At 54.2% G+C, this 24,061-nt stretch overlaps 1 protein-coding gene across 6 annotated transcripts; it reads left to right on the forward strand.

Annotated features, from left to right (window-relative positions):
• Positions 1-3,937: 3,937 nt before the first annotated feature.
• On the forward strand, positions 3,938-23,196 carry DMTN (dematin actin binding protein). 6 transcript variants are annotated; one of them, XM_047091158.1, is made up of 17 exons: positions 3,938-4,232; positions 5,502-5,593; positions 12,365-12,570; positions 12,849-12,923; positions 13,293-13,448; positions 14,372-14,416; positions 14,747-14,846; positions 15,207-15,263; positions 15,494-15,646; positions 16,157-16,281; positions 16,898-17,003; positions 20,725-20,789; positions 20,958-21,006; positions 21,193-21,200; positions 21,379-21,444; positions 21,718-21,798; positions 21,962-23,196. In XM_047091158.1, the coding sequence occupies exons 3-17, from the start codon at positions 12,553-12,555 to the stop codon at positions 22,073-22,075; spliced, it is 1,218 nt and encodes a 405-aa protein (XP_046947114.1). In that variant the 5' UTR covers positions 3,938-4,232; positions 5,502-5,593; positions 12,365-12,552; the 3' UTR covers positions 22,076-23,196. The 6 variants fall into 6 exon arrangements, with proteins under 6 accessions (XP_046947114.1, XP_046947113.1, XP_046947116.1 ...); XM_047091157.1 differs by lacking the exon at positions 5,502-5,593; XM_047091159.1 differs by lacking the exons at positions 3,938-4,232; positions 5,502-5,593 and adding an exon at positions 7,011-7,093.
• The last annotated feature ends 865 nt before the right edge of the window (positions 23,197-24,061 follow it).

The following is a 24,061-nucleotide window of genomic DNA, read 5'->3' on the forward strand; positions in this document are numbered from 1 at the left end:
TTTTGAGGGGCTCCTGGGGTGGCTTAGTCGGTTAAGTGGTTAAGCGTTGGACTCTTGATTTCAGCTCAAGTCATGATCGCACGGTTCGGTTCCAGAATTCGGGCCCTGAGTCAGGCTCTGCACTGGCGGCCCAAAGTCTGCTTGGAATTCTCTTTCTCTCCCTCTCTCTCTGCTCCTCCCCTCTCAAAATAAATAAATGAATAAACATTAAAAAGAAAAGAAAAAAGGTTTTGAGATAGAAAAATGTGAGGAGTGTTCAGGGGAAGGTGAGCAGTCCCTGGGTTTGGATAAAATTGCAAGTTTGCCTGGAGAAGTGGCAGGAAATGATTGGGTTACATGATGGAGAGTTTTGTGTGGCAGAGGCTTTGAGAAGGAGAGTGACCATGCAATTGTGGGGTTGGAAGTTGGGAGAGGGACTGGTCTGGTGGCAGCATGCTGTGAACTAAGGCTCTGGGGTCCCTGAGACAGAGGGTCCAGTGCATAGAGGTGGGGTGTGTGTGTGACTTCTAAACTCTTTGGAGAAAGTGTCATTTCCAGGCCCTCATCTTTCCCTTTATTCCTTTGGCCCAGTTCTTCATCACCTTGCCCTTCTCCTTAGGTGCCCAGGTGCCCTCATTAGCCTCTCCAGGAGTTAATGTTTAGATAGCACGGGGGGAGAGTCCCTGGTGCTCCCAGCCCCAGCAGGCTGGTGCATGGGGCGGGGCAAGGGGCAATGGAGTGAGACAGAGTACAGAGAAGCCTGTTGCACAGGCCTTGGTGAGGGGGCTGGCGACAGGGCCGAAGTCCAGCCGGGACATCTGGCACCAGTGATCTTGCTGCAGAAAGGAGCCAAGAACTAGTTGGGGCCTGGGACTGCCTGCCTGAGAGGGGCAGGAGCCCCAGCCCTTGTTGTGGACGAAAGGGGCCATCCTCAAGGCCTCAAGGCACTCCTGAACTTAAAGGTATGCTAGTCCCCTTAGTAGCTGGGTATGGCCAAGTGGTACCCAGGAAGCCTACCCCGGGGCCTGGACAGTAGGCACTGGTATTCAGTGTTGCCTGGCTCTAGGGGAAAGATTTTGCCTCCCCTCTTATCCCAGCCTGAAGGGGAGAGAGGCAAGCACTGGGAGGGGGGATGGTCTACTGGTCTTGAGGAGTCTAGGGCCTTCCCAGGAGGAAGCCACTGGTGACAGAGCAAGTCTCACTGTAGGACAATAGAGGAAGTGGAGGTGCAGCAGAGGCAGGCAACAGAAGGGTCTCCTGGCCTGGCTGTGACCTCCCTGTGAGCACCAATACACACACACACACACACACACACACACACACACACACACCAGGATCCCTCTCAGTAAGGAATGACCTTGACAGCTACCATGCCTCAGGTCGACAGAGGGAGCCCTAACTCTGCAGTCCCCTTGGTTCCAGGGCTGGCTGGTGGCAGACTGTTCCTGCCCAAGGTGGCTCTCCCACCCTGTGGAAGGACATTCCTGTAGAGTTGGGGGCAGTGAGAATGGGCCTTGCAGGATTGGAAGACTCTGATTCTCCTCTTGGTCAAGGGGAATGAGAGGAGGAGATGCTCAGAGATAGCCGAGGTCAGATGCGGGGCAGACTTCTGGGCCTGAAGCCCTGTGTCCACCCCAGCCTTCCTGCTGGAAGCCACCCTCTGACCCTTTAACATAGGTCATCCCTCCCTGTTCCTATCACTGTTCCCCAGCTGCACACCAAGCTTTCTGGAATGGAGGATGCTGCCCAGTGCTGCCTCCCTTTGCAAGTTCGGCCTGCTGTATGGCCCTGAATTAGAGCTGTCCTGAGGCCATACTGGGAGCCAACCCCAGAGCCTTATGGAAACGGGGAGGGGAGACTCAGTGGGAGCCCTGGCCCCTGCAGCTACCCCACCCCCACCTCAGCACCGAGGCAGACCTCAGGCCGCCTCCCTCCATCACTGAAGAGGCAGTAGGAGTCACAGCCGCCTCCTCCCCCCTCCCTGCTGCCGCCGCGGCTGAGCCGGCAGGTTGTCTTGGCAACGGGAGGCGGAGAGGAGATGCGCCGAGGGATGGAGGTGTATGTCACCGAGGAAGCTGCCGTGCTCCTGCCCCACGCCCCAGGCCCCTGAAGGTACCGGAGAGCCCTCCCTTCCCCCTCCCCTTGCCCTTTCCCCTGGATTCCCCCACTCTATCCAAGAAGGGCCTTGTTTCACAGACGAGAATGCTCCCTTCCTCCCAGGCCATAGAGACTCCTACCCATTTCTCATGAGCTACCTCATTCCAGGCCCCTGTCCACAGCTGTCCTTCCCTGCACCAGCTCATTCCAGCCCTACCTCTGGTCACCCTTGCACCGGAAGACAAATCTCCTGGGGTGGCGTTGTCTGGTGGGGGGCAAGTGGGAGCAGGACAGGAACCGTGGTAGTGGGAAAAATCAGGGGTCCTAAAGGGCTGAGGTGGAAAAGCACCTGGTGCTTGGTCTCCTGGAGGGTTGGCAGCAGGGCCAGGGCACTAAGGGTGGGCTTGAAGGGAGGGAAGCAGAGAGGCTGTCTGAGGCTGGCAGTTTACCCAGAAAGGCCTGATTCCCCCTCCTCCGAGGCTGTAGCCCCTCCTGCCACATCAAAGGTACACCCCCTCCTGCATCATGTCCTGACCTTTTTTTTCATGGTTAGATGTTTCTTTTCTCACCCCCAGGCTTTCTCATTCCTTTCCACAGGGCCCTCTCCCTAGCCACTCCCCAGCAGCTGAATTCCTTCTACCCTTCCTCAGTCACTCAGCTGCCTGCCTTCTTCATTTCTCCATTCTTTCTGGAGCCCATCCTTTGAAATTCATTCTTCTCTTTCACTAACCCAGACATCCCTCCCTTACTGTCCCTACCTGTCCCCTCCTGTCCTCTTTTCCTTGAGCAAGAGGTCTGGAGCACACTCTCATCTGTCCCCCTCAAGACCCTCCCCCTGTGATTTTCCATTCAGATACCCCAGAGCCCCCTCCCCAGATTCTAGATTTCCCGAAGGACAGCTCATACCATCAGCTGACCGGCTGTGGGCAGTGGTTACCAGGGCAACAGCAAGGGCTGCCTAGGTAGGCAAGTCTGCTGTGAGGTGGAAAGACTGCTGGGGCCACGGCCAGGGCCAGCCGGCTGAGTTCCCTCCCCTGCCCCCCAGGGGTCAAAGATGAACCACGCTCTGCTCTGTGCCCACAGAGAACCAACAGGCCAATGACAGGGTCCTGGACTTGTGAAGGTTTTCCCAGACAGGGAGGGCACATCCTGTAGTTCTGTGCTGGGACCTGGGCATCACCTGGCCGGAAATTCCCTTTTGATGAAGCTGCCCCAGTGAGAGATGGAGTGCTTCTCACAGTTGCCAGGGGATTCTGGTAATCTAAGGGCCAACCCAGTCTCTTGTGCTGAGGACCTGGTTTTTCAGATCTTCCCATTTGTCCCTCACCAGGAGGGGGTTAAGCCTTCCTTGAGTGACCAATTCCGGCATCTTTGCCCTCTCCCTACCACTGAGAATCTATGCCCTTTAGCACCCCAGGGAGGCAGGACCCCAGAGGCCTCCGTTGCTGCTCTTAGGCAAGGAGTCGGAGATACAGGTGCTGGGAGAAAAAGGTGTTGTCATCTCTCAGTTATCAGTAGAGCCCCCTCTGCCCCCACCCCAACTCAAATTCTGTTTATGAGGAGGCTTGAGGGGCTGTGTGTGTGTGTGTGTGTGTGTGTGTGTGTGTATGAAAGTGTGTGAGCATGGAATGTTGCAGGGTTGGGGGTGTGGGAAAGGGAAAAAGGCCAACAGCTCGCGAGTCTGCTTCCGATTCTGCTTCGTCATGATGCCGGGTTAATGCTCCTCTTGTTTGAAACGGATTGAACTGCAGCTTTGAGCTAGGTGGAAGCGCAGACACATACAAACACACACCCTCAGGCCGGCCACACGCTATCAGCTGGAGGTGGGGAGGGTGCTGTGGGGGAGCCAGAGGCCCGCCCGCCAGACCGCCAGACGCAGGCTCCAAGCGCAAGCCTGTGGAGAAGCAGGGTGGGGACGAGGGGGTGGGGGCTCAGAGGGTAGATCCCCTCCTGTGCCAGCTCCCCCCACCCGCCCACCTACCCTAAGCCGGGTTTTTCCTGCTATTTGTGCTCTGGGAAAGCACGGCTGGGTTCCTGGAAGAGACGCCTATTACCTTGGTTCTGGAGAAAAAGCGACAGCGCTGGGATCTGGGCCTGTGCCTGCCCAGCCCAGTCTTGGGGCCTCAGAGCATCTGGGCGACACTGTCTGGGAAGAGGTAGGTGGCAGGGTCTCCCATCTCTCTTCCCCTCTCTGGGCACTTTGGGCCACAACCCCTGCCTGGGAGTGAGGCTCTGGGTGGTGGCACGGATCCCCTTAGGAGGGGTCGGCTATGGCCGCTGTTCAGGGGGAGAAACCCTGGGACTAGCTGGGTTTGATCTCATCAAGCCTGATTTGAGGAAGAGGGCTGAGGGTTCATGCTGTCACTCCAGTGCCCCCTTCACCTAGCTGTGCTGGGCAGAAGTGCAAGTGATGGAATTGGGGGGGGCACTGGGGTGGGCAGGGGAGCTGTTCTTTCTTTGCTGAATAACGGGGAGTGGAAGGGGTTGCCCCCCTCGCTCCCAATGTGCTGCAGGTTTTGAGGGGGAAGCACTACACACAGACACCTGAATGCTGTTGGTGAGGGGTGTGTTCCTTGGGAGGAGGTACCTGGTGAGCCCCTTTCTAGCCCTTGGCTGGCCAGGCTGGGGTGAGAACCAAATGCAGAATGATGTTGGGTGGTAGGGCGTGGCTGCAGGCCTGACCCCTGCTCACTCCTGGCCACTGCTGAAGTGCTTGAAGAGGCTGGGGGCTGAGCAGACATTCAGGCCTGTGAGGATCCAGAGGCAACCCCTTGCCAGCCTAGCAGGCCAAGCCCCCTCCCTGGGCAGATGCACCTAGTGTTTCCCTCCCAGGGGACTGTGTTGCCAGGGTTTGAGAGTCAGGGGAGCAGGGGCAGGTGTAGGAGAAGGAAGGCAGTCATGCTTTGGGAATGGGGAGCAGGGAAGCCACCAGGGAGTGGGTAAATGGGGGGCATACATGTGCACAGCTCAGGGAGGGGGTGTCAGCACGTGATGCGAGTGGTTGTGAGCATGGAGAACGGGTGCCAAGAGAGGATCAGTGGGTGGGTGGGAGTGGGTGTCAGTAGCACTGTGTGTCACTGTGTGGGGGCCTTGCTGGGAGAGTGGGGGCGTGATCTTGCAAGCAGGGTGCATGGGTTCTGCAACTGTGTTTCAGTGTGGGCTCTTGCCTGTGTGGGCAAAGTGCTATGTCCACATGTGTCTTGCCTCAGTGCTGCTGGCCTCTCCTTATGTTCAACACCTGAGTCAGGCAGTTCACCTGGGGATGCAGGTCTATAGGAATTCCTCTTTTGGGGCTCGCGTGCGCGCGCGCGCGTGTGTGTGTGTGTGTGTGTGTGTGTGTGTGTGTGTGTAAACATCAGAGTAAGGATACCCTCAGAATTCAGAAAGCTGAACTTGGGACTCAAGATCCTTGCATCTCCCCGCAGCTCTATCAATCTACTTTGTACCAGTGGCACCACAATGTACCAACAGAACCAGCTATAAGTAGAGACCAGAGCAGAAGCATGCTGAGGACCAAGTAAGCCTGAGGAGTTGGGGGGCACACAGAGAGAGGGGCCTCTTCAGAAGGAAGGTATAGAGAAAGGGTACGTCAACACAAGAGAAGTCTAGGAGAAACTGAATGAAAAGATGCATATTTGTATGAAGTGGGGGGAGTGGAAGGGGCTGCCTGGGCCCAGTCCTGCTGTCATCAGGACCAAAGATGGGGCAGGGCCTTGAGCAGGTGGGTTCTCAGGCTGGGGCCCAGATTTTGGGCCCACCTGCCCTGCCTGATGCTTCAGCAGAGTGTGAGAGGGTGATATATATATAGTGTTGGTATTAGAGGAACACCAACCCTAGTCCTAGCATATCGAGCAGGCCTTAAAAAATGGGGATGAGGAGAGAAGGGAAGAAGGGCAGGCACAGGCCTGATGGATGCTCCATGAACTGCTGGCCCAGAGCTGGGAGCCCTCTCCTGGCCTTCCTCCACGTCCTTTTGGAGCAAGCATGGGTGCCCCCTGCGCACGCGTGCACACAACCACCCACACCCACCCACCCACACGTACACCCTCAGGCCTCCCTGGCTACTGCTGGTCTGCTCCTGCCCACTCTTCCCCTCTCCACCCCAGGATGGGATGCTGTTTTGGGAACCAGTGACCTAGCTGGATCCTTCCTTTATTTCTGGCACTGAATTGTTGCCACAGTAACTGTGGGGGTGGGGCTGGGAGCAGGACAGTGTGAAAGGGAAACAGAGCCAAGGGAGGAAAGATGAAGAAAGAGAAGAAAAAGGGAATGGAAAGCAGAGAGTGGAGAAGGAGCAGGGAAGGGGCAAGGCAGGCAGTCACACTGTGAGTGAAACTGGAGAAAAGGGAGAGGGGCAAAGTTCCTGCCCACACTGACCCCAGCCCACTTGGACAGCTCATTTGTCTCATTTCACAACTCACTTACTCTCTGCACTACCCGCGCCCAGGCTGACTTGACCCTGCCCAGGGGCACAAAGCCCCAGTCCCCCAGTCTCCCTGTTCCTTGTCCACAAGTCAGTCCAGCGGGCAGGAATCTGGGTGGCTCCACTATGTAGGGTTAGCACTATATAAGGTTAGCCCCAAGGCCCAAGTTCAGATTGAAGTAGGATCTTCAGAGACCCACTGAGAAGACTGTCCATTGGCTTTAGCCTGAGACAGGCCTGGGTAGCAATTCCAGCTTGCCTTCTATTTGTGTGGCTTTGGCAAGTCAGCCTCCCAGCCACAGTTTCCTCATCTCTAAGTGGGGGAAGGCTTGTGTGGAGGGTAAAGAGGATGTTATGAAAGTCCACGGCACAGCGACTGGCACAGAGCCAGCGGGGGTTGGCTTAGGATATGAGCAGAGGCTGGACTGGAGGTCCCCAGCTGTGGTTCTGCCCGCTGAGCCTTCATTTCTACAAGTCCAGGGAGGCACAGCCAGGCTAGTCCTATTTGCAGGAGGAGCCGGCTGGGATGGGTGCAGAGGTCTTATCACCCCCAGCCCAAAGCTGAGAGGTTCTAGTTGCCATGGAGATGCGCAGGTGGGCAATGTGAGGTGGGGCTGGGCTGGTGGCTTAGATAAGGCAATGCTGCGGGGCTGGGGGAGGGTGGGGTGGAGAAGGAGGGATGAGGAGCCCCAGTGTGTGATGGGAGTGAGCAGCTGGGAAGTCCTCTCCACCACCTGGGCTTGCCTGCCTCCACCGCCTTTCTTTCTTTCCCTGTCCTTCCATCCTGCCCTCCCTTCCTGCTGCAGCCTGCCCTTTTCGTCTGGTTCATAGGAGGTTTCTGGAACCGAGGGGGTGCATGTGCATGTGCATGTGCAGACACAAGGGGTGTGTACGGTCGGTCGGGAGAGAGGGTCAGGACTGGAGGAGGGGAGAGTGGGTGTTGACTTGGGAGGAAATTAGCTTTGGGGGAGGGGGCCTCTTGTGGGTGGAGTAAGCAATTGCCTGCATAATGTGATTTGAGAGAAGCCAAGAAATCCCTCTTTTCCTCCCTCTCGCCCTCTCCCTCACTCTCTCTCCTGAGAGAGAGAGAGAGAGAGAGAGAGAGAGAGAGAGAGAGAAACTCCACCCCAAAGCATTTTTCCTTAAAATTTCACCAGAAAGAACTTCACTTCTTAAGGCTAGCCCTAAATTAAAATGTAGTGCCCTGGAAGAGTAAGAGATCAGTTTGTCAGCGTGTTTCCTAACACACTGGGCACTGCCAAGCAGGCTCAAAGGAATGTGGCTCAGAGTAAGGGAGAGGAGACTCTGAGGCTAAGGGGATGAGACCCAGCACAGGGGACTGCCGCAGGGTTGTGGACAGCTCTGGAAAGGCCCAGGCAACAGAGCAGACACATCATTATTTTGAATCCTGTTTCTGAGTGGCTATGCCCGAAGGCCAGTGTTTGTGCACACGTGAGTGTGGGTTCAGGGCGATTGTGCACTGCAGTGACGTGGCTGGTCTGGTACCCTTCCCCTCACTTCTTGCCTGGGCAGTTACCACTCTGATACACAGTCATTGCCTCATCCTGTACCTCCCTGCCACACACACACACACACACACACACACACACACACTGGTGCTCGAGGGGAAGGTGCCAGGGCCACCACCAGGCTCAGCCTGAGGCTCAGAACACATGGAAACTCTCAGTTCTCCCTGGCAGCTCAGCCATCCACACTCCCCACCAGACCTTTTCTACTGCCTTTAGCTTCTGCTCACCAACCTGTCAGATCTGCGTATGGCCTTATCTGTCACTTTTCCTGGGAAAATAATGGCCTCCCAATGGGACTGGCCCAGGCTACATGCTTCTGTGTTGTGGATACCCAACTTTCCCTTTCCTCTCCTTCCAGGGAAGCCTAGAGTTTTCTTTCCAAAGCCAGCCTTCCACTTGGGCCTGAACCACATGCCTCTCCCCTGCTGGGATCCCTCTTCCCTCTTCAATGCCTACAAGCATGTTCAGGTCTTCCCTTTCTTTAAACACCTTCAGCCAATCGGCCTCCTCCAGAGCCACTCTCCAACCCTCTCCCACCCTCTGTCACACTCTTCTTGCCTGTGTGCTATGTAGGCCAGCCCTGACAAGGGAGCCTCACTACTCCTCTGGAAATGCTCTCACAGGCCACCAAACCAGAGAAGCTTCACTCCCTGCAACACTTCCCGCCTTCTCTGGGCCAGGGACTCTTGGCTCCATGACCTTCTTTTCTCAGCCCCACTTGCCTACCATTTTTCTCCATATTTATTGCACTCTTACTGTGCACTAGATACACTCCGTGCCCCCAAGGAGCTGGCCATTCCATTTCACCTCTCCCTTTCATGCCATCTGTGACTATTCTGGTCCCCTTGGTATTTCCCAGGATGCTGGTTTTAAACTTCTTTTCTCCTTTGACAACCTCATGTGCAAAGTACCGTCTGTAGTCAGATGGCTTCCAAATCTCTATTTCCAGCCTGCCCCTCCCTCAACCTCCTGTTCCTCCTGGATGTTCCCATGGGCTCATCGACTGCACCCACCTCAACCTCAAAAAGTGAACTCCATGCTTCCCCTTCTGTCTCTGAGGGCAGCCACCTCCCCATCCCCCAGGGGTTCTCCAGATCAAGTCTGTTTTGCACATTGTGCCTCTAGGATCTCTCCCTTTTGCCTCCTTTCCATCATGGGCCTCATACCCAAGTCAAGGCCCTCACAAGCCCCTGCCTGACTGCTGCCGTAGCTTCCAGGCTGGTCTTTGTCCACACTGCCCCTTCCTGTCCAGTTCGTCTTCCAGGCTGAAGCCACATTCAAAGCACTGCTTGGGTCTGTCACTTCTTTGTTTGAAAAAAGTTTCTAAGCATTCTATGGCTCCTCTTGCCCACAAAATACAGTCTGAATCCCCTAGTCTGGGTTGGAGGCCTCCATAATCTGACCCCTGACCTCCTGCATCAAACATATTTCAACCTTATGAGCTCTATAATTTAGCCATATGTGCTGTTCCCTAGCCAGACCCAGTGCTGCTCCCCATATCTCTACTTTTGCTCATGCTGCTTTATCTCTCAAGAATCCATTTCTTCGGTTTTTACATGAACTCAAACTGGGCATTCAAGGCCTACCTCGACTACCTCCTCTAAGGGATCTTTTTTATTATTCCTTTCTCAACACCCCAGCAGGAGTGATCCCTCCTCCTGTGACTTCTCATGGCTCCTTATATTATCTTATCTAGCACATGTAATTTTCTGCTTTGCGCGCAAGTTATCTACATACATGCCTCATTTCTGGAGGGGCAGCTCGGCTCCCCTGACTCATCTTTCTGTTCTCCATAAAGCTTATCACTGAGTGTTGTCTGTGGTTACTGAAGAATTAGGTACTCAGGAAGTATTTGATGAATGGATAAAGCAATATATGACTGGGTAGGTGGGTGGATGGATAGGTGGGTGGATGGATGGATGGATGGATGGATGGAAGGATGGGTAGATACATGGATGAATGAGTGTTTGGCTCTAAGGCTAAGCCAAGTATATAGTTAGTTTGACAATGGCTGCTAACACAGTAAAGATCAGAGAGGAGTGAAAAAGAACTAACAGCTCTTGAATATGTATTAGAGTTTACTCTGATCCTCAGACACCTAGTTAAAAGCATTACAAAGTGAGAGCTAAGAAGGCAAGAGAAGGATAAAGCTCTGGAATGGAGTCTTTCCATGGGAACCAAATACCTAGTGTGACTCTGATGGCCAGAGTCCTGTCTTAGACAAGCCTTGACTCTAGAATTTCAAAAGGACTTGAGAAATGTGGCAGATTTTAGTCTATCCCCACAATGCACCTGACACGGCACTAGGCAGGCACTTTGAATCATGCCAATGCTGAAGAACAGTCATTTTCAGCTCACAACTCTGGACAACTTTTTAACCTGAGCCTCAGTTTTCTCATCTGTAAAATGGGTCTACCTTTGTTGTTGAGGGGGGATGAAACAAAATCATTCTTTTAAAGTCCTTATCAGAGGCACCTGGCTGGCTCAGTTGGTGGAGCATGCGACTCGACTCTTGATCTCAGGGTTGTAGGTTCAAGCCGCACACTGGGCATAGAGATTACTTAAAAATAAAATCTTTAAAAAAAAAAAGTGCTTATCAAAGTACCTAACATGACCATTCAAAAAATGGTATCTATTGTTATTGTTTTGTCCTCGAGAAGTTAGCACTCATTCTGGTTAGTGAAAAAACATTTTCTGGCATTAGGCAACATATAATCAAGGGCAAAGTTATGCAGGTTTCTTTTTCAGTCCCACTGGAATTCTGAGAAGCGTTATAAGAAGGCCTAGAATAGTAGAGGAGGCCTCCCAGAGGAGCAGAGCTTAGGATGGACCCTGAAGGACTAGTGGGTTCTGGGAGACATGGAAGGGGACAGAGAATAGTGGAAAGGGCATGCGCAAAAGCAGGGACATGGGAGTGAGGGCTGCTTTTGCAGCAAGCAGGTGGTTTTGGTGGGGGAAAGAGGGTGAGCAGAAGAATGGCCTGATACAAAGTAACAGGTGATAAGATTGGGAGCACCAATGACCTCAGTCTTTCATTACCCCCTGTGGTAAAGAACAGCTACAGAAAAGACACAAAAGTTCATTAGCCTTTGGGGAAATAGAAATAATAATAGTTAATACTCCACATAGTAGAATTTATAATGTTTTAAGCATTTCCCATTTTATAACTTATCTAATACGCAGAGCCACCCCATGACATAGATACTATGACTGTCTTCCATTTTACAGATGAGAAATGTAAGTACAGAGAGAGTAAGTAACTTGCCCAAGGTCACACAGCTGCTGAGTAGCAGAGTCTACTCACTCCCAGGTACTCTGGTCCAGAGTTCATGCTGCCTCTTCCCTGTACCTTCTGTAGCCATCAACTCTCTGCACTCAAAGGCCCATGGCCACCATGGCTGGAAAGTCAGCCAGGCATTCACTAAGTGGTTATTATGTGTCTAGTACAGGCAGTGGGGGGATGGGAAGATTGCTAAAGGAATCAGGGATGAAGGGGAATACATGGACTGTGGCCCCAGGGAACTCATAATCTGCAGCAGACAAGACCCAACTCCCCAGGAACAAAGAGGCAGCAGTGCCAGCTGGGATGCCTTCCTGCTGAAGCTAGGGGCCCTGCCTTGTAGAGAAGTAGCAATTCAGAGGACAGCCTCAGCACAGGCATTCTGAGAAGGCTGTGCAGAGCTGGGATGTGGCCTCGACCCCAAAGGGGACTCTATCAAATGCCTGCAAGTGAGACTGCCTGCTGGACAGGGACAGGGACACCGAATGTGGTCTCCCTCCACACTCCCCTCCCTTTTTCCAGGAGGCCTCCCCCAGCCCATGACAGGGCCACTTCATGCCAAGTCAGTTTCACTGCATCTCCACCCAGTCTGTTCACCTGATAGGTTCAGTAGGTCCCTCTGTGTTAAACCTGCCTGGGATTTGAGACACAGGGGGCACAATGGACAATGGATTGAGTAGGGAGAAGGACAGGCGCCAGCACAGAGCCAGGGAGAGAGGCCACGGCCTTGGCCGAGAGGAGTGAGAACCAGGGCTTGAAACCGGACTGCAGCCCCAGGGCAGGGCAGGTGTGACAGAGCCGGAATGTGAGGCTGCACCGGAACGGGTGACCCCTGCAGTCATTTCCTTTCCGGCCAGAGAACAATGGCTCAAAAACAAGTGCAATCCCTCCGCTTTTCCCGCTTTGCCGTCCACACGCGCGCTCGCTTGCTTACCCGGGGCTGAGCGAATGGAAAGCCTGAACCCTGAAGGGCGCTGGCTCCTTTCCGCCCTGCTCTCCGGAGCTCCCAGAGATCCGGGGCCCCACCGCCCTCCCTGGCACGTTCTTCCCTCCCAGGCCCGGCACTCGGTCACCAGCCGGGAGAGTCACTGAGGGATGAGGACGCCACAGCCCGGTGGAACGCACTTTCTGCTCTCGTGGCCCCGAGCGCGCAGCGCCCAGGAGCCGGGCAGAGCCTGACGCCCTGTCGTCAACCCTCGCGCACGGGGCTCTGCGGGTGACCGGACCGGCCAGCTCCCTGCTGCATGGAACGGCTGCAGAAGGTGCGCGGGAGGTGCCCCCCCCCCCCCCCACGTCCCGGCAGTGCGCGGCCTGGGCACCGGGTGGGGCCAGGCTTCCCCGCCGAGGGTCAGGTCGGGAGTCGACGGTGCCACCTGCTGGTTGCCTGCAGAACCGCACCTCGGGGCCCCAGAGGCCTAAGGAAGCCCTCCCCTGCCCCAGCCCCACCCTCCTTCCCTCCCTCCGCCCGGAGGAGAGCCAGCCCGCACCCGGCCCTGGCACGCACGCTCATTCCCACCCGCCCGCCTTTCACTCTCCCCAGCAACCACTTACCTCCCCTGGGAGCGTCAGCTCCTCCCGAGGCTCCAGTGTTCCTGGCTCTCCCTCCAGCATCGTGGTGAGTACTTCTCGGCCACCAGCACCCCCAAGCTGGGACAGGGATGGGGTGGGGACACTGCTGGGCCACTTCACCCAGAGCCTCCCTGACGATGGTCCTGCCAGGGCTGATGGGCAGAGAGAACCCAGAAATCCAGAGAAGGTTCTCCACACCCCCCTTCTCTGGTCTGGTCCTGCCTCATTGTACCCAAAATGCTAGGTGAAGGATTATCATTTTGTAAGGTGACTCTCTAAACTCTTAAAATTAAAATAATAGAATTATTAACTTTTAAGAGCTGACATCTCAGATGGCTGCCCATTTTCTTCCTAAGGCCAGTATTCTAGGTGAGGCTTTTGGCACATCTGTTCCATTCACACCATTTCCCTTCAGGCCAAGATGGACAATCAGGTGCTGGGCTACAAGGACTTGGCTGCCATCCCCAAGGACAAGGCCATCCTGGACATCGAGCGGCCTGACCTCATGATCTACGAGCCCCACTTTACCTATTCTCTCCTGGAACATGTGGAGCTTCCCAGAAGCCGGGAGGTGAGGGGTGGGAGGCTCCTCTTGGACAGGACTTGGGGGAAAGGGCTCCCCCAGCCACACCGGGTAGGAGGTGGAATCCCTCTGACGCTTCCTTTCCTGGTGGCCAGACTCCAAAACAAGAAAAGGAACTGTGGGCAGAAATCAACCAATGGTCAACCCAGTGTTTGTGGAGAGCAGGCAGAGACAGGCCGGAGGCTGGAGGATAAGCTCCATGCAGAGAGTGGGGAGGCCATGTTTGAATGGCAGCCTCACAGAGCCGGTGGTGGGGGCAGGGGGGGGTTATGGAGGAAAAGGGTGTGAGTGGTCAGAAAAAGCAAATTTGCCAAAAGCCCTCAGGAGCACTGGACGAGAAGGCTGGAATTCCTAGCTGAGTGACCTACGTGAAAGTATGGTTTCAGTTTCCCCTCCTGTAAATCGAGGCAATACATCTGCCCTCCCACCTCACCAGCTATTTAAGTGTGAGAGAGAACTTGTGGCAGCTACTTTGTAAGCCGTGTTCCAGAAAGGGGTAGTGTCATGGCTGAACTGTGGGCTGGGGGCAGGCTGGGGGCTACCCTGCTGGGAGCCCAGACTCCATCCTGGCTGCTTGTGGGTCTTGTCCCTTCCCCTGGGTGCTAGGCTCTGAGGACAGGGTCAGAGCCACCTTCAATTGGCCCTCAGAGCACAAGCACACTGCTCCAAGATCCATGGCTTCTTCATACATCCAGAGAAAGAGAGGGCTCTGCCGAGGAGAGCACTAGGATGAAGAAGGATGGAGGGCCAGTTCTGGGAACTGGCAAGGACTGAGAGAGAAGAGGTGGCTCAGAAATTGGCCGGGCAAGGGTGCAGAGTTGGGCGGGGGATGAAGTGGCCCTTCCGGGGCTCTAGGGATGAGGATTTACCCCTACCCTTGTGGCTCTGACCAGCCTCCTCTCCATCCGCAGCGCTCACTGTCACCCAAATCCACATCCCCCCCACCATCCCCAGAGGTGAGTCTGCCCCACACCTGACACTTGCCCGGCTCCCCTCCCCCACACATATGCAGAGCCCATGGGATGACCTCATCCTGTTGCTGACCAGCTCTGTGTCCATCTGTCTGTCTGACCCAGGACCTCATTTAACCCTTTCTCCCTGGGTCAGACATCATCAGTAGGTTGAGTCCTTGGATACCCTTCCTCTGCCCTGGGGTTGGGGGCTTGTGGGCTGTCAGGGTGGGGGGGACAGAGATGGTGGAGTCAGGTGAAGCAGTGTCTCTCTGGGTTGGAGAGGGTAGGGTGGGAGACCTGGGAGCTTCAGTGAACCACACTTCTGTTCTGCAGGTGTGGGCAGAGAGCCGGTCCCCTGGAACCATCTCTCAGGTTTCAGCCCCAAGAGCCACTGGGACCCCACGGACCAGCCTACCCCATTTCCACCATCCTGGTAGGCTTTACTGTCGTTGTGGCTGCACCCTTTCCCTGGGACCTCTTTTTCCTGCAGGAACCCAAGCTTTTTACTGTCTGTCCCCCACTCTCTGGGGTATATGCTCACTATGGAATTGGCTGGAACCCCTGATGGCAGGACCACAGGCGGATGGTGCCTTCCCTCCCACCCAACGAGAAAAGTGGGAAAAGTCCCAATCCCCTGAGGGACAGCTCTAGGAACTCCAGTTCTGTCTTGGCTCTTGGCAGGAGCCCATGAATTTCCTGCCTTCTTCCATTCCATTTGTGCCTCCTCATTGGCCTGGTCTCGCCCACCATCAGCATATCCTCCTTCTCATCTGCTCTTGCTCCCTGTCCACAGAGACAACCCGCCCAGATTCCAACATCTACAAGAAGCCACCTATCTACAAGCAGAGAGGTGAGGGTTCCCCTCACTGACCTGGGCCGCTTTGCGCCACCGGCTAGGGGACCGTGGGAGAATAGCTGTTCATAACAGCATATAACCTCTGCTCTGTATTCTTTGCTGTGTGTTGTGTTTACACCCATGGTCTCACAGGTGTGAAAGAGGACAGGAGAGGGAGTTAGGGGCTGGGCTAGGCCGAGGTGGCCTGGCAGGGGGTATGGGCTGACCCTGACCTTCACCTGCAGAGTCCATGGGAGGGAGCCCTCAGAGCAAGCACCTCATCGAGGACCTCATCATCGAGTCCTCCAAGTTCCCTGCAGCCCAGCCGCCTGACCCCAACCAGCCAGCCAAGATTGAAACCGACTATTGGCCATGCCCCCCGTCGCTGGCCGTCGTGGGTAGGACACTGTGTTGGAGAGGGGAAGGGGAGGCCTGGGATACTGCCTCCCGAGAGCTGCTGTTGAAGCTCCATGAACCCACCCTCTCTCCACGCCCACCCCACGTCCTTCATGGCCCTCTCAGCTCATCGCCCTTCCCTGTGTTCCAATGGCTCTTGGTGTGTGTGGCCCTTCTTGTTAGTCTTTCATTCACTTTCCTTTCATTTGGCCACTCAGCAGACATTTACCAGAAGTCTGCCTCCCAAGCTCTGTGACAGGAGCTCTGGGAAAGAGAAAGAGGAGCAAGACAAGGGTTTAGTCCCCTGTAAATTTAAGTCATGTGAGTGTGCATTGCCTACTCAGCTTTACCACAAGGCTAGAAAACGTTACCTTTATTTTATTTTTTTACAAAATAATTTGTAGTGTTCTCTTCAAGGTGCAGCCCAGTTGCCACGCACAAAGCCAGCACCTGACAAATGCTTGTTGAGCGAATGGCTGATTGACGAGCCTGCTTTTGCCTGTGTTCCCCAGAGACAGAATGGAGGAAGCGGAAGGCATCGAGGAGGGGCGCAGAGGAAGAGGAAGAGGAGGAAGATGACGACTCTGGGGAAGAGATGAAGGCTCTCAGGGAGCGTCAGAGAGAGGAACTCAGTAAGGTAGCATCTCACTACCCCCCAGACACCCTGCCTATATCTTCTTGGGGACAAAAGTTCTGGTTCACTAGCTGTTCTGTTCTGAATGGTGTCATGCCTGAAGAACATCCTTGTAGGAACACGAGGAACCCCCCTTCTTCCCAGGACTTCAGCTTGCTGCTACTGAATGGACACCAGGACCTCGTGCTGCTTTTGGGAAACACTAGTTAATTTAGGGTCAAAAGGAAAGAAAAGGGTGCCCCCTCACAGTGCTAGGCTTCAGTAGACTAAGTTCATGGGAAGAGGAGCAAGGAGAGAGCAGGCCACTGGTCTCCAGAGCAGGAGAAAGGGTGTTGGGGGTCCTGGAAAGGTCACTGACGGTGGCACGGACTTGTGCTCTGGGATGCAGAAGCCACTAGGATACAGTTACACTGAGCTGCGCTGATTCCTTGCTCTCCAGGGTGGCCAAACCCAGTGTGGCAGTGCATCAGACAGTGACAGGCCCCACAGGCTCCAGGGCACCACCGAGCCACTCGGAAACCAGTCCCCAGTCCTGCCTGCAGATACCCAGCTCTGAACCTTTTGGAGATGAGAAATGCGGGTAGAAGTCTTGGACCCATCTTCCTTTCTCCTTCTCCAGGTTACTTCCAACTTGGGAAAGATGATCTTGAAAGAAGAGATGGAAAAGTCATTGCCTATCCGGAGGAAAACTCGCTCTCTGCCTGACCGGACACCCTTTCATACCTGTGAGTGCCATGGGGTGGGGGGGCTCCGAATCACCTGGCCAGACCTTGAGGCCAGAATCGGAGTCTGAGTTTGTTTATCATATGCCCAGCTCTGTGCTCCTGCGGTGTAAGGGACAAAAGATCGTGTCACTGGCTCAAGGCACTCGTGTTCTCCTTAGGGCAAGAATACCAGTCATGGAATAAGACTAAAGCAGAATTAGCAAATTTTGTTTAACTTATCAAACACTTATTGTGTGTTCAACATATGCTAGACATTGGGGATTATAAAGAGTCGAAAATATAGTCCTGTCCTTCAGTAGCTCCCGGTCCATGGGGAAGCTGACATGAGAATTACAGTCAGTGCAGTTTGGGGAGGTGTTGTGGTGACATGAGAGGCACACAGTGAGTGCTTCGAGAGGATCGTGACTGGGCCTGGGGCTGGAGGGTCGGGGAGGAGGGTAACTAGGTCTTGAAGCGAAAGAGTGAGTGGGGGAGAAGGGCATTGTGGACACAGGACAGTGTGCGAGCAAAGGCAAGGAACAGGAAACATCCTGGCCACCATACAGGGCCTGCAGGAGCCTGCAGTTACAGAGCCCAGAGTGTGCCTTGGGGTGGCAGGGATTAGCCAGAGAGATGGTGGGGGTGGTGTCCTGGGCTTTGGGTACTAAGCCCTCTAAATCACTGGAGTTTAGCCTGGACTTCCCTAGAGCAGGGCGGCTGCAGCAGAGGGAGGGAGAGCAGAAAGCCCAAGCTGCAGCAATGAGGCCTCTAAAAGCCTAGCCTCAGGAGCCACCCAGCATCACTCCTCTGCATCCTATTGGTCAGAGCAGCTCATGGGGCAGCCTAGACTCAAGGGAGGGGAGAGGCATTCCACTGCCTGATGAAGGCAGTGGTACAGAGGCTCACGGGCTGGAAGAAAATGTGCAAGCCATCTTTGGAGACACTCTACACATTTCCCAATAGTCTGGATAAGGACTAAAACTGTACATAGGTTCAGAGGAGAGGCGTTGGGTTTGAGAAATATATAGGAGGTGGAATCAACTGGACTAAGTGGTTGACTGGCTGTGGGAAAGGAGAGCCGAGTCAGGGTCTTGGCTTGGGTGCTAGGTGGGGACATACCTGGAACTGATGTGATGAGGGAGGAAGGGGTTGGATGAAAGATGAAGGGACTGGTTTAGAACATGTTGGGCTTGAGGTACATGTAGGTGAAAGCTGGGTCTTACTGAGTTGGAAGTTTGAAGGGCAAGTTGAGTCTTCAGCTTGTATGTAGTGGTAAGAGCCCCAGCAATGTCCAGCTGGAGGTCCCAGGAGGAGGCCCAGCCTCAGGATGTGGGAGGTGAGCCTTAAAAGGCCCCTTTCTCTGAGGGCTGGGGACTCAGGTCTGGGAGCAGGCCACATGGGAAGTTGAGGTTGTCTGCTGAGCGGAAAGAGGGTGAGGCTGGGTGAGGTTGGAAAGGTTAGGACCAGACGCTGCAGGGGAGGGGAACCGTTGCCAGTCTTTCGGACTGTAGTGATGATCATCCACGCAGTGTGGGCCTTATCTCTGTGGTTTGCAGGCAAGAGTTGCTGGCTAATCCAGGGTTAGAGTTTCATAAGGCAGGTGTCGAGGGATGAGGGGCTGGGTGAACTGCTGAGTGGTGGTGAAAGTGGTTATATACCCCACCATGGGTTGAAGGTCCCAGGGGAAGCGGGGAGCAGGGGGATCAAGACACTGGAGGTCCCCATGAGACTGATGGACATTTGTGCTGGGAATGAGGATGCAAGGAAGCCGCAAACAAGAAAGGTGCTATGGCTGCAAAGTGGGATTCCCAGGCTTCAAATGTGCAGCAGTTGGGGACAAGACCTAGGGGGTGGCCATTTGAAAGGGCTGCCTGATGGGGCTGAGGTGAAGGCCACAGAGGGGGTGGGATTCAAGGAGCCGTAAGGGTCATATGTGCTTGGACATCCACAGGGTCACTGAAGGTCCCCAGGATGGTATTTCAGTAGGATTGGGAAGAGTTACAGTAAGGCCTTTTTAGAGAATGTAGAATAGTGAAGGCTGGAAGAAAGAAGCAGATAGAGAGATGTCCCAAAGGTTGGATTCAATCTTCATGTTCTACCAGAATTTGCTATTCAGTCAAAATTAGCTCTTTAACTTCCATTTTGGCCTTGCAGAGTTGAATGGCCAAATATCTACCACACCATCATGTTTGGCATCCCTGAACTCCTATGTGACCAGTGATCACATGACTGCTTGACTGCTTACGTTACTGTCATAGCTAATCAGCCTCAACAGTTTCAGAATTGTGAACAGGCATGTCATTCTGACTTGATGGTAGTGTTGAAATGGTCACTTTCAAACGTAAATGAGCATTCTAAAAATAATTCCAAGTGAAAATCTTCTGATATGCTTTGTAGGTTGAAATTCTATCATTCATTTGAAATATAAATGTATACTTATCACAGAAATGAAATGCTTCAATAGTGAATGATCATTGTAGAAACAGATAATTTCCTATACAAAAGTAAGAAGTATTTAAAAAAAATTTTTTAACGGTTCTTTATTTTTGAGAGACAGAGAGACAGAGCGTGAGCAGGGGAGGGGCATAGAGAGAGACAGAGAGAGGGAGACAGAGTCCAAAGCAGGCTCCAGCCTCTGAGGTGTCAGCATAGAGCCTGATGGGGGCTTGAATTCACAAACTGTGAGGTCATGACCTGAGTCGAAGTCGGATGCTCAACCCACTGAGCCATCTAGGCGCCCCTTAAAAGAATGTTTTAAGAAGACAATTCCTTATAATTTTGAATCTGTCAAGGCTGAACCTTCAAACAAATTGTTTATCAGGGCACATGTCTGGCTCAGTCAGAGGAGCATGTGACTCTTAATATTGGGGTCGTGAGTTCAAGCCCCACATTGGGTGTAAAGATTACTTACATAAATAAATACATACACTTTAAAAAAATGTTAATCAAAATGATTGCCATAGATTGCCAATGATTTCTAGCATTTGGACATGAAAGAGTTTTGAGATCTGGGCAAACTAAGAATCTTAGGTACAAAGTTCTCTTTAGGAAAACCTGTTACTGAAAACCAACAATATGTAGAGATAGAACGCCTAGTGATCCTATGAAATGTGTAAGTTCAAAGTGATATCTGATCTTGCACACGTGAAGTCCCTCTCTAGATATTTTTAAGTGATCTCTACACCCAGCATGGGGCTCGAACTCATGACCCTGAGGTCGAGAGTCGCATGCTCCACCCACTGAGGCGGCCAGGCGCCCCACAAACATGGTGTATATGGACTTCTGTGCTCGTATACTGCTGCCGCAGTCTAGCAGCTGATGGCGCTGAGGAAATGATCGTTTCTGTATGATAACGTCATACATCTGAAATGTGATTACTAGCATTGCTAATTGTAAATTATGATTCCGTCCGTCATTTTGACGAAATTTCAGATATATTTCTGTAGTCCAGAGTTTCATCTTAAGACGGTGAGCCTCATCATCTGACTGTCACTGGCCAACTATCAGTTTTAACACTTGGGCATTTTGTCCAGATGTGTGTTTGTTTAGAGAGACAGCCCAGAGCTGCCAGCACAGTGCCGCTTGCTGAAGGTAATGGGCAAGAGCCAAAAGCCAACAGGGGCTCCCAGGGCCCCCCAGGTCTGCCCTTCACGGCCCTGCCTCTGGCAGGGGAGGCCAGGGAGGAAGCCCTCTCAGGAATGGCTGTCCAAAGGCACCGACCAGGCCTCTTGCTCTCTTCCAGCCCTGCATGCAGGAACATCAAAGTCATCTTCTCTCCCCGCCTATGGCAGGACCACTCTGAGCCGGGTAAGGTCCCAGACCAGAGATCAGCGCCTGCCAGGGAAGAGTGTGTCTTTGGGCACCTCTGAGGGACTGAGCTACTTGGGCATCCTGAGGGCACAGGAGACCTTTAAAGTGAGGGGGAACAGTGTGGAATCCTCTAGCTTCCTTCTGATCCCTTCATGTCCTTTCTAGCTACAGTCCACAGACTTCAGCCCCTCTGGGAGTGAGACTGGAAGCCCAGGTGAGAGACAGGGCCATCCAATACCAGGCGAGCAGGGAAAGAAAGGGGCCTCAGCAGGCCCCAGGGCAGCCCCGTGTCTGTGATGTGGGCTGGGCTGTGGCTGGAGGTTGGGAAGGCTGAGCTGGCAGGCTTGGAGGCCTGCTGACCTTTGAGCTACCTCCAGACAATGACTCTTCTCTCCCACAGGCCTGCAGGTGAGTGCCTCCTGGAGGGGAACACATGGAGCAGCAGAAGCCATGGATGAGTGACAGGCAGCATTGGGGGAGGGGGGTGTGGGGCCACAGAGGCCTGGTAAGGACTCTAGAAGCCCAGGGTAAGGCTGGGGAGGTCTCCCTGCCCCACTCTGGCTCACTGCGGCTTTGGTCTCCCCAGAACGGAGAGGGCCAGAGGGGGAGGATGGACCGGGGGAACTCCCTGCCCTGTGTGCTGGAGCAGAAGGTGAGGGGCAGGGGCAGAGTCAGGGGTGGTGGGCCGGGGACAGAACCATCTACAGTGGGGGTGGGCCAGCCAGCCGGGGGGAGAAGCCAGGGAAGTGAATGCACTAAGGGGTCGATGATGGGAGGGGCAGCAGGGAAGTTGGGGGACATGGCTGGCAAAAATGGCATGAGCCCTGAGGGCCCCTACAGGCTGATAAGGGGCCCAGGGAATTGAAGGGTTACACTGACAGGAAACTCTACGAGCCTAAGACTGCCCCTTCCCCTCCCTGCCCAGATCTATCCCTACGAAATGCTGGTGGTGACCAATAAGGGGAGAACCAAACTGCCTCCAGGTGTGGATCGGATGAGGCTTGAGGTATGCGGAGGAAATGTGTGGGGTGGGCTTAGGTGCCACTAATGGGGTGCCTTCCCTGCCTGATGGGGAGAACCAGGGGCCTCTTTGAGTGCCCCCTTAGTCATTTGGCCAGCCCCACCCTGCACCCCTGTTCCTAAGCTGCCCCTGTGTGTCCCCTCTACAGAGGCATCTGTCTGCGGAGGACTTCTCAAGAGTATTTTCCATGTCTCCTGAAGAGTTTAGCAAGCTGGCCCTGTGGAAGAGGAATGAACTCAAGAAAAAGGCCTCTCTCTTCTGACCACCCCTCCCACTCCTTGACTGACCCTGTCCCCTGCTGCTTCAGGGCTCTGGAGCTGGGATCACTAGACCCCAAAGCATCATCCCTTGGGGGAGCAGGGAGGTGGGGTGGAGGTAGGGTTGGCTCCATTCCCCAGGTGAGGAGGAACCAAGACCTCTGCAGTGCTGGGGTTGTAGGACATGAACTTGCTTCCCCATAATGAGCTAGGGGGGGCCTCCTTCCCTCATCCCTGGTCCTCACTGCACAGGGCAAACCCAGTCTGGACTCCAGCACACACAGAGTTAATGTTTGCACCCTCTCCCCACCCCAACCCCACATGAAGGTCCCCACAAGAGAGTGAGGAGAAACGAGGCAGCATTAGTGGTCAGGCATGTTGGCTGTCTTGACCAAATGGGTGGGTAGGACCCTCGGACCTGCTAGGAGGCAGGTGAGGGTGGGAAGCAGCCAGGCAGGCAGGGAGAGCCCCAGGATGCTGTGTGCACCCAAGCACGCCTCCTCACCTCACCTTGGACAGCTTTCCCTATACCTGGGCCTCTGGCTTCTCTGACTCTTAGCAGGAGCAGGCTTGAACTCAGCCTCTAACAAGGAGGCCACCCTGCCCTCCAGCTCACCTTGTCCTCTCCTTGTGACCCCTAAGCTTCAGAGCCTCTTGCTCCAGCCCTGTGGCTTCCCCAGAAGCCTTGGCTTAGAGTGGAGATGTTGCAGAACCTCAGCCCGCCGTCAGCCTGCAGGCAAAGTCCGCTAGACTTCTAGCACCCAGGTCCCGGGCAGAACCCAGGCCTTCAGGCTCCTTGGATGGGATCAAGAGGCCAGGCTGAGTGTCCTGGCTAGCAGGTCCCGTCCATTCCCACGCATCCCCCACCACGCTGTCTAAAGAATGTAATTTATTGGGGCACCCCCCCAGCTGCTTTCTCTCCTAACTCTCTGCCCTACTTTAATCACACTCCCAGCTTTTCTTCTCTACAGAAACATATGTGTATATAATTATATATATATTTTTGCCTGGGGCTGGGTTTGGTACCTGCCCAGACTCTGGCATCCCTTTCCACTGTGTGTGTGTGTGATAATGCTGTGGGAGGGGGACTCTGCTTGGAATTAAAAGGTTGCACTGGGCCCCCAAATCTATTTGTTCTTTCTGAGTCACCAGATCTGGGAAGGAGGGAGAGGTGACACCAGGATGAGGAAATCCATGGGAGTGAGGGTTCAAATGGGGAGCACGTAGGGTCAGAAGAGGTGGGGACAGCACACACACTGCCCTCAAAAGCAGGAGCTAGCATAGCAGGGTCCCATCTGCCTCCTCTTCTGGGCTGTGTGATGGTGGTGTGGAGGAAGGGCAGAAAGTCACACTGTGGAGCCTGATATAGGAGCCAGCTGGGAGGAAAGCTTGTCTGTCCTCTGCTGAGGCCCTATATACTCACCTTGGCAGTCAAGCTCATCAACACCTGACGTGAATGCACCCTCTGGGGCCTAAGATACTCACTGTTCAATGGGGAGGCCAAACACACAGAGAAGTTCAATGGTGTAGGAGTAGGCGGTGAGCTGACTTGTGAAGAGCAGGCGGGGAAAACCAATCAGTGGAGAAATGCTGGGTGAGATCTAGCGGAAGGCTGGTTAAGTGGAGGCTGAGGGAGGAGGTGGGTCACATGGTCTTGGTTGACTTAGCAAGGCCTCCGGTGGGGGGGGTGGGTAGACAGGGAACCAGAGTGTGGAGGTGGGTGGAGGGGGTGAAGGTTGGAAGATCAGAAGAACTTCAGGTGTGGGTGCTTGAAGGGAGGGGCTGGGCTCACCTGGCCAGAACAGAACCCAGATGTGGGTGCATAAAGAGGCGCGCAGTCAGAAGGACTAGGTGAGCTGGAGTGTGAACCTAAGAGCTGGAACCTGATTCCAGTCTGCTACCCCTGAGACGAGTTTCTATCCCCTTTGGCTGAAACAAAAGCAAAGGGGATAAGAATCCCTCCAATGCAGACAATTATTTTAAGCTGTAGA

This window comes from Lynx rufus, unplaced genomic scaffold (assembly GCF_022079265.1).
Source record: "Lynx rufus isolate CCGP_SWC_20201006 ecotype Redwood Valley unplaced genomic scaffold, mLynRuf1.p SCAF_3, whole genome shotgun sequence".
Lineage (NCBI taxonomy): Eukaryota > Metazoa > Chordata > Mammalia > Carnivora > Felidae > Lynx > Lynx rufus.

Coding starts and splice junctions, on each gene's coding strand:
- DMTN (XM_047091158.1), top strand. Junction 12,924..13,292: donor GCTCTCCCTCCAGCATCGTG/GTGAGTACTTCT, acceptor ATTTCCCTTCAG/GCCAAGATGGACAATCAGGT. Junction 17,004..20,724: donor CCGGACACCCTTTCATACCT/GTGAGTGCCATG, acceptor GCTCTCTTCCAG/CCCTGCATGCAGGAACATCA.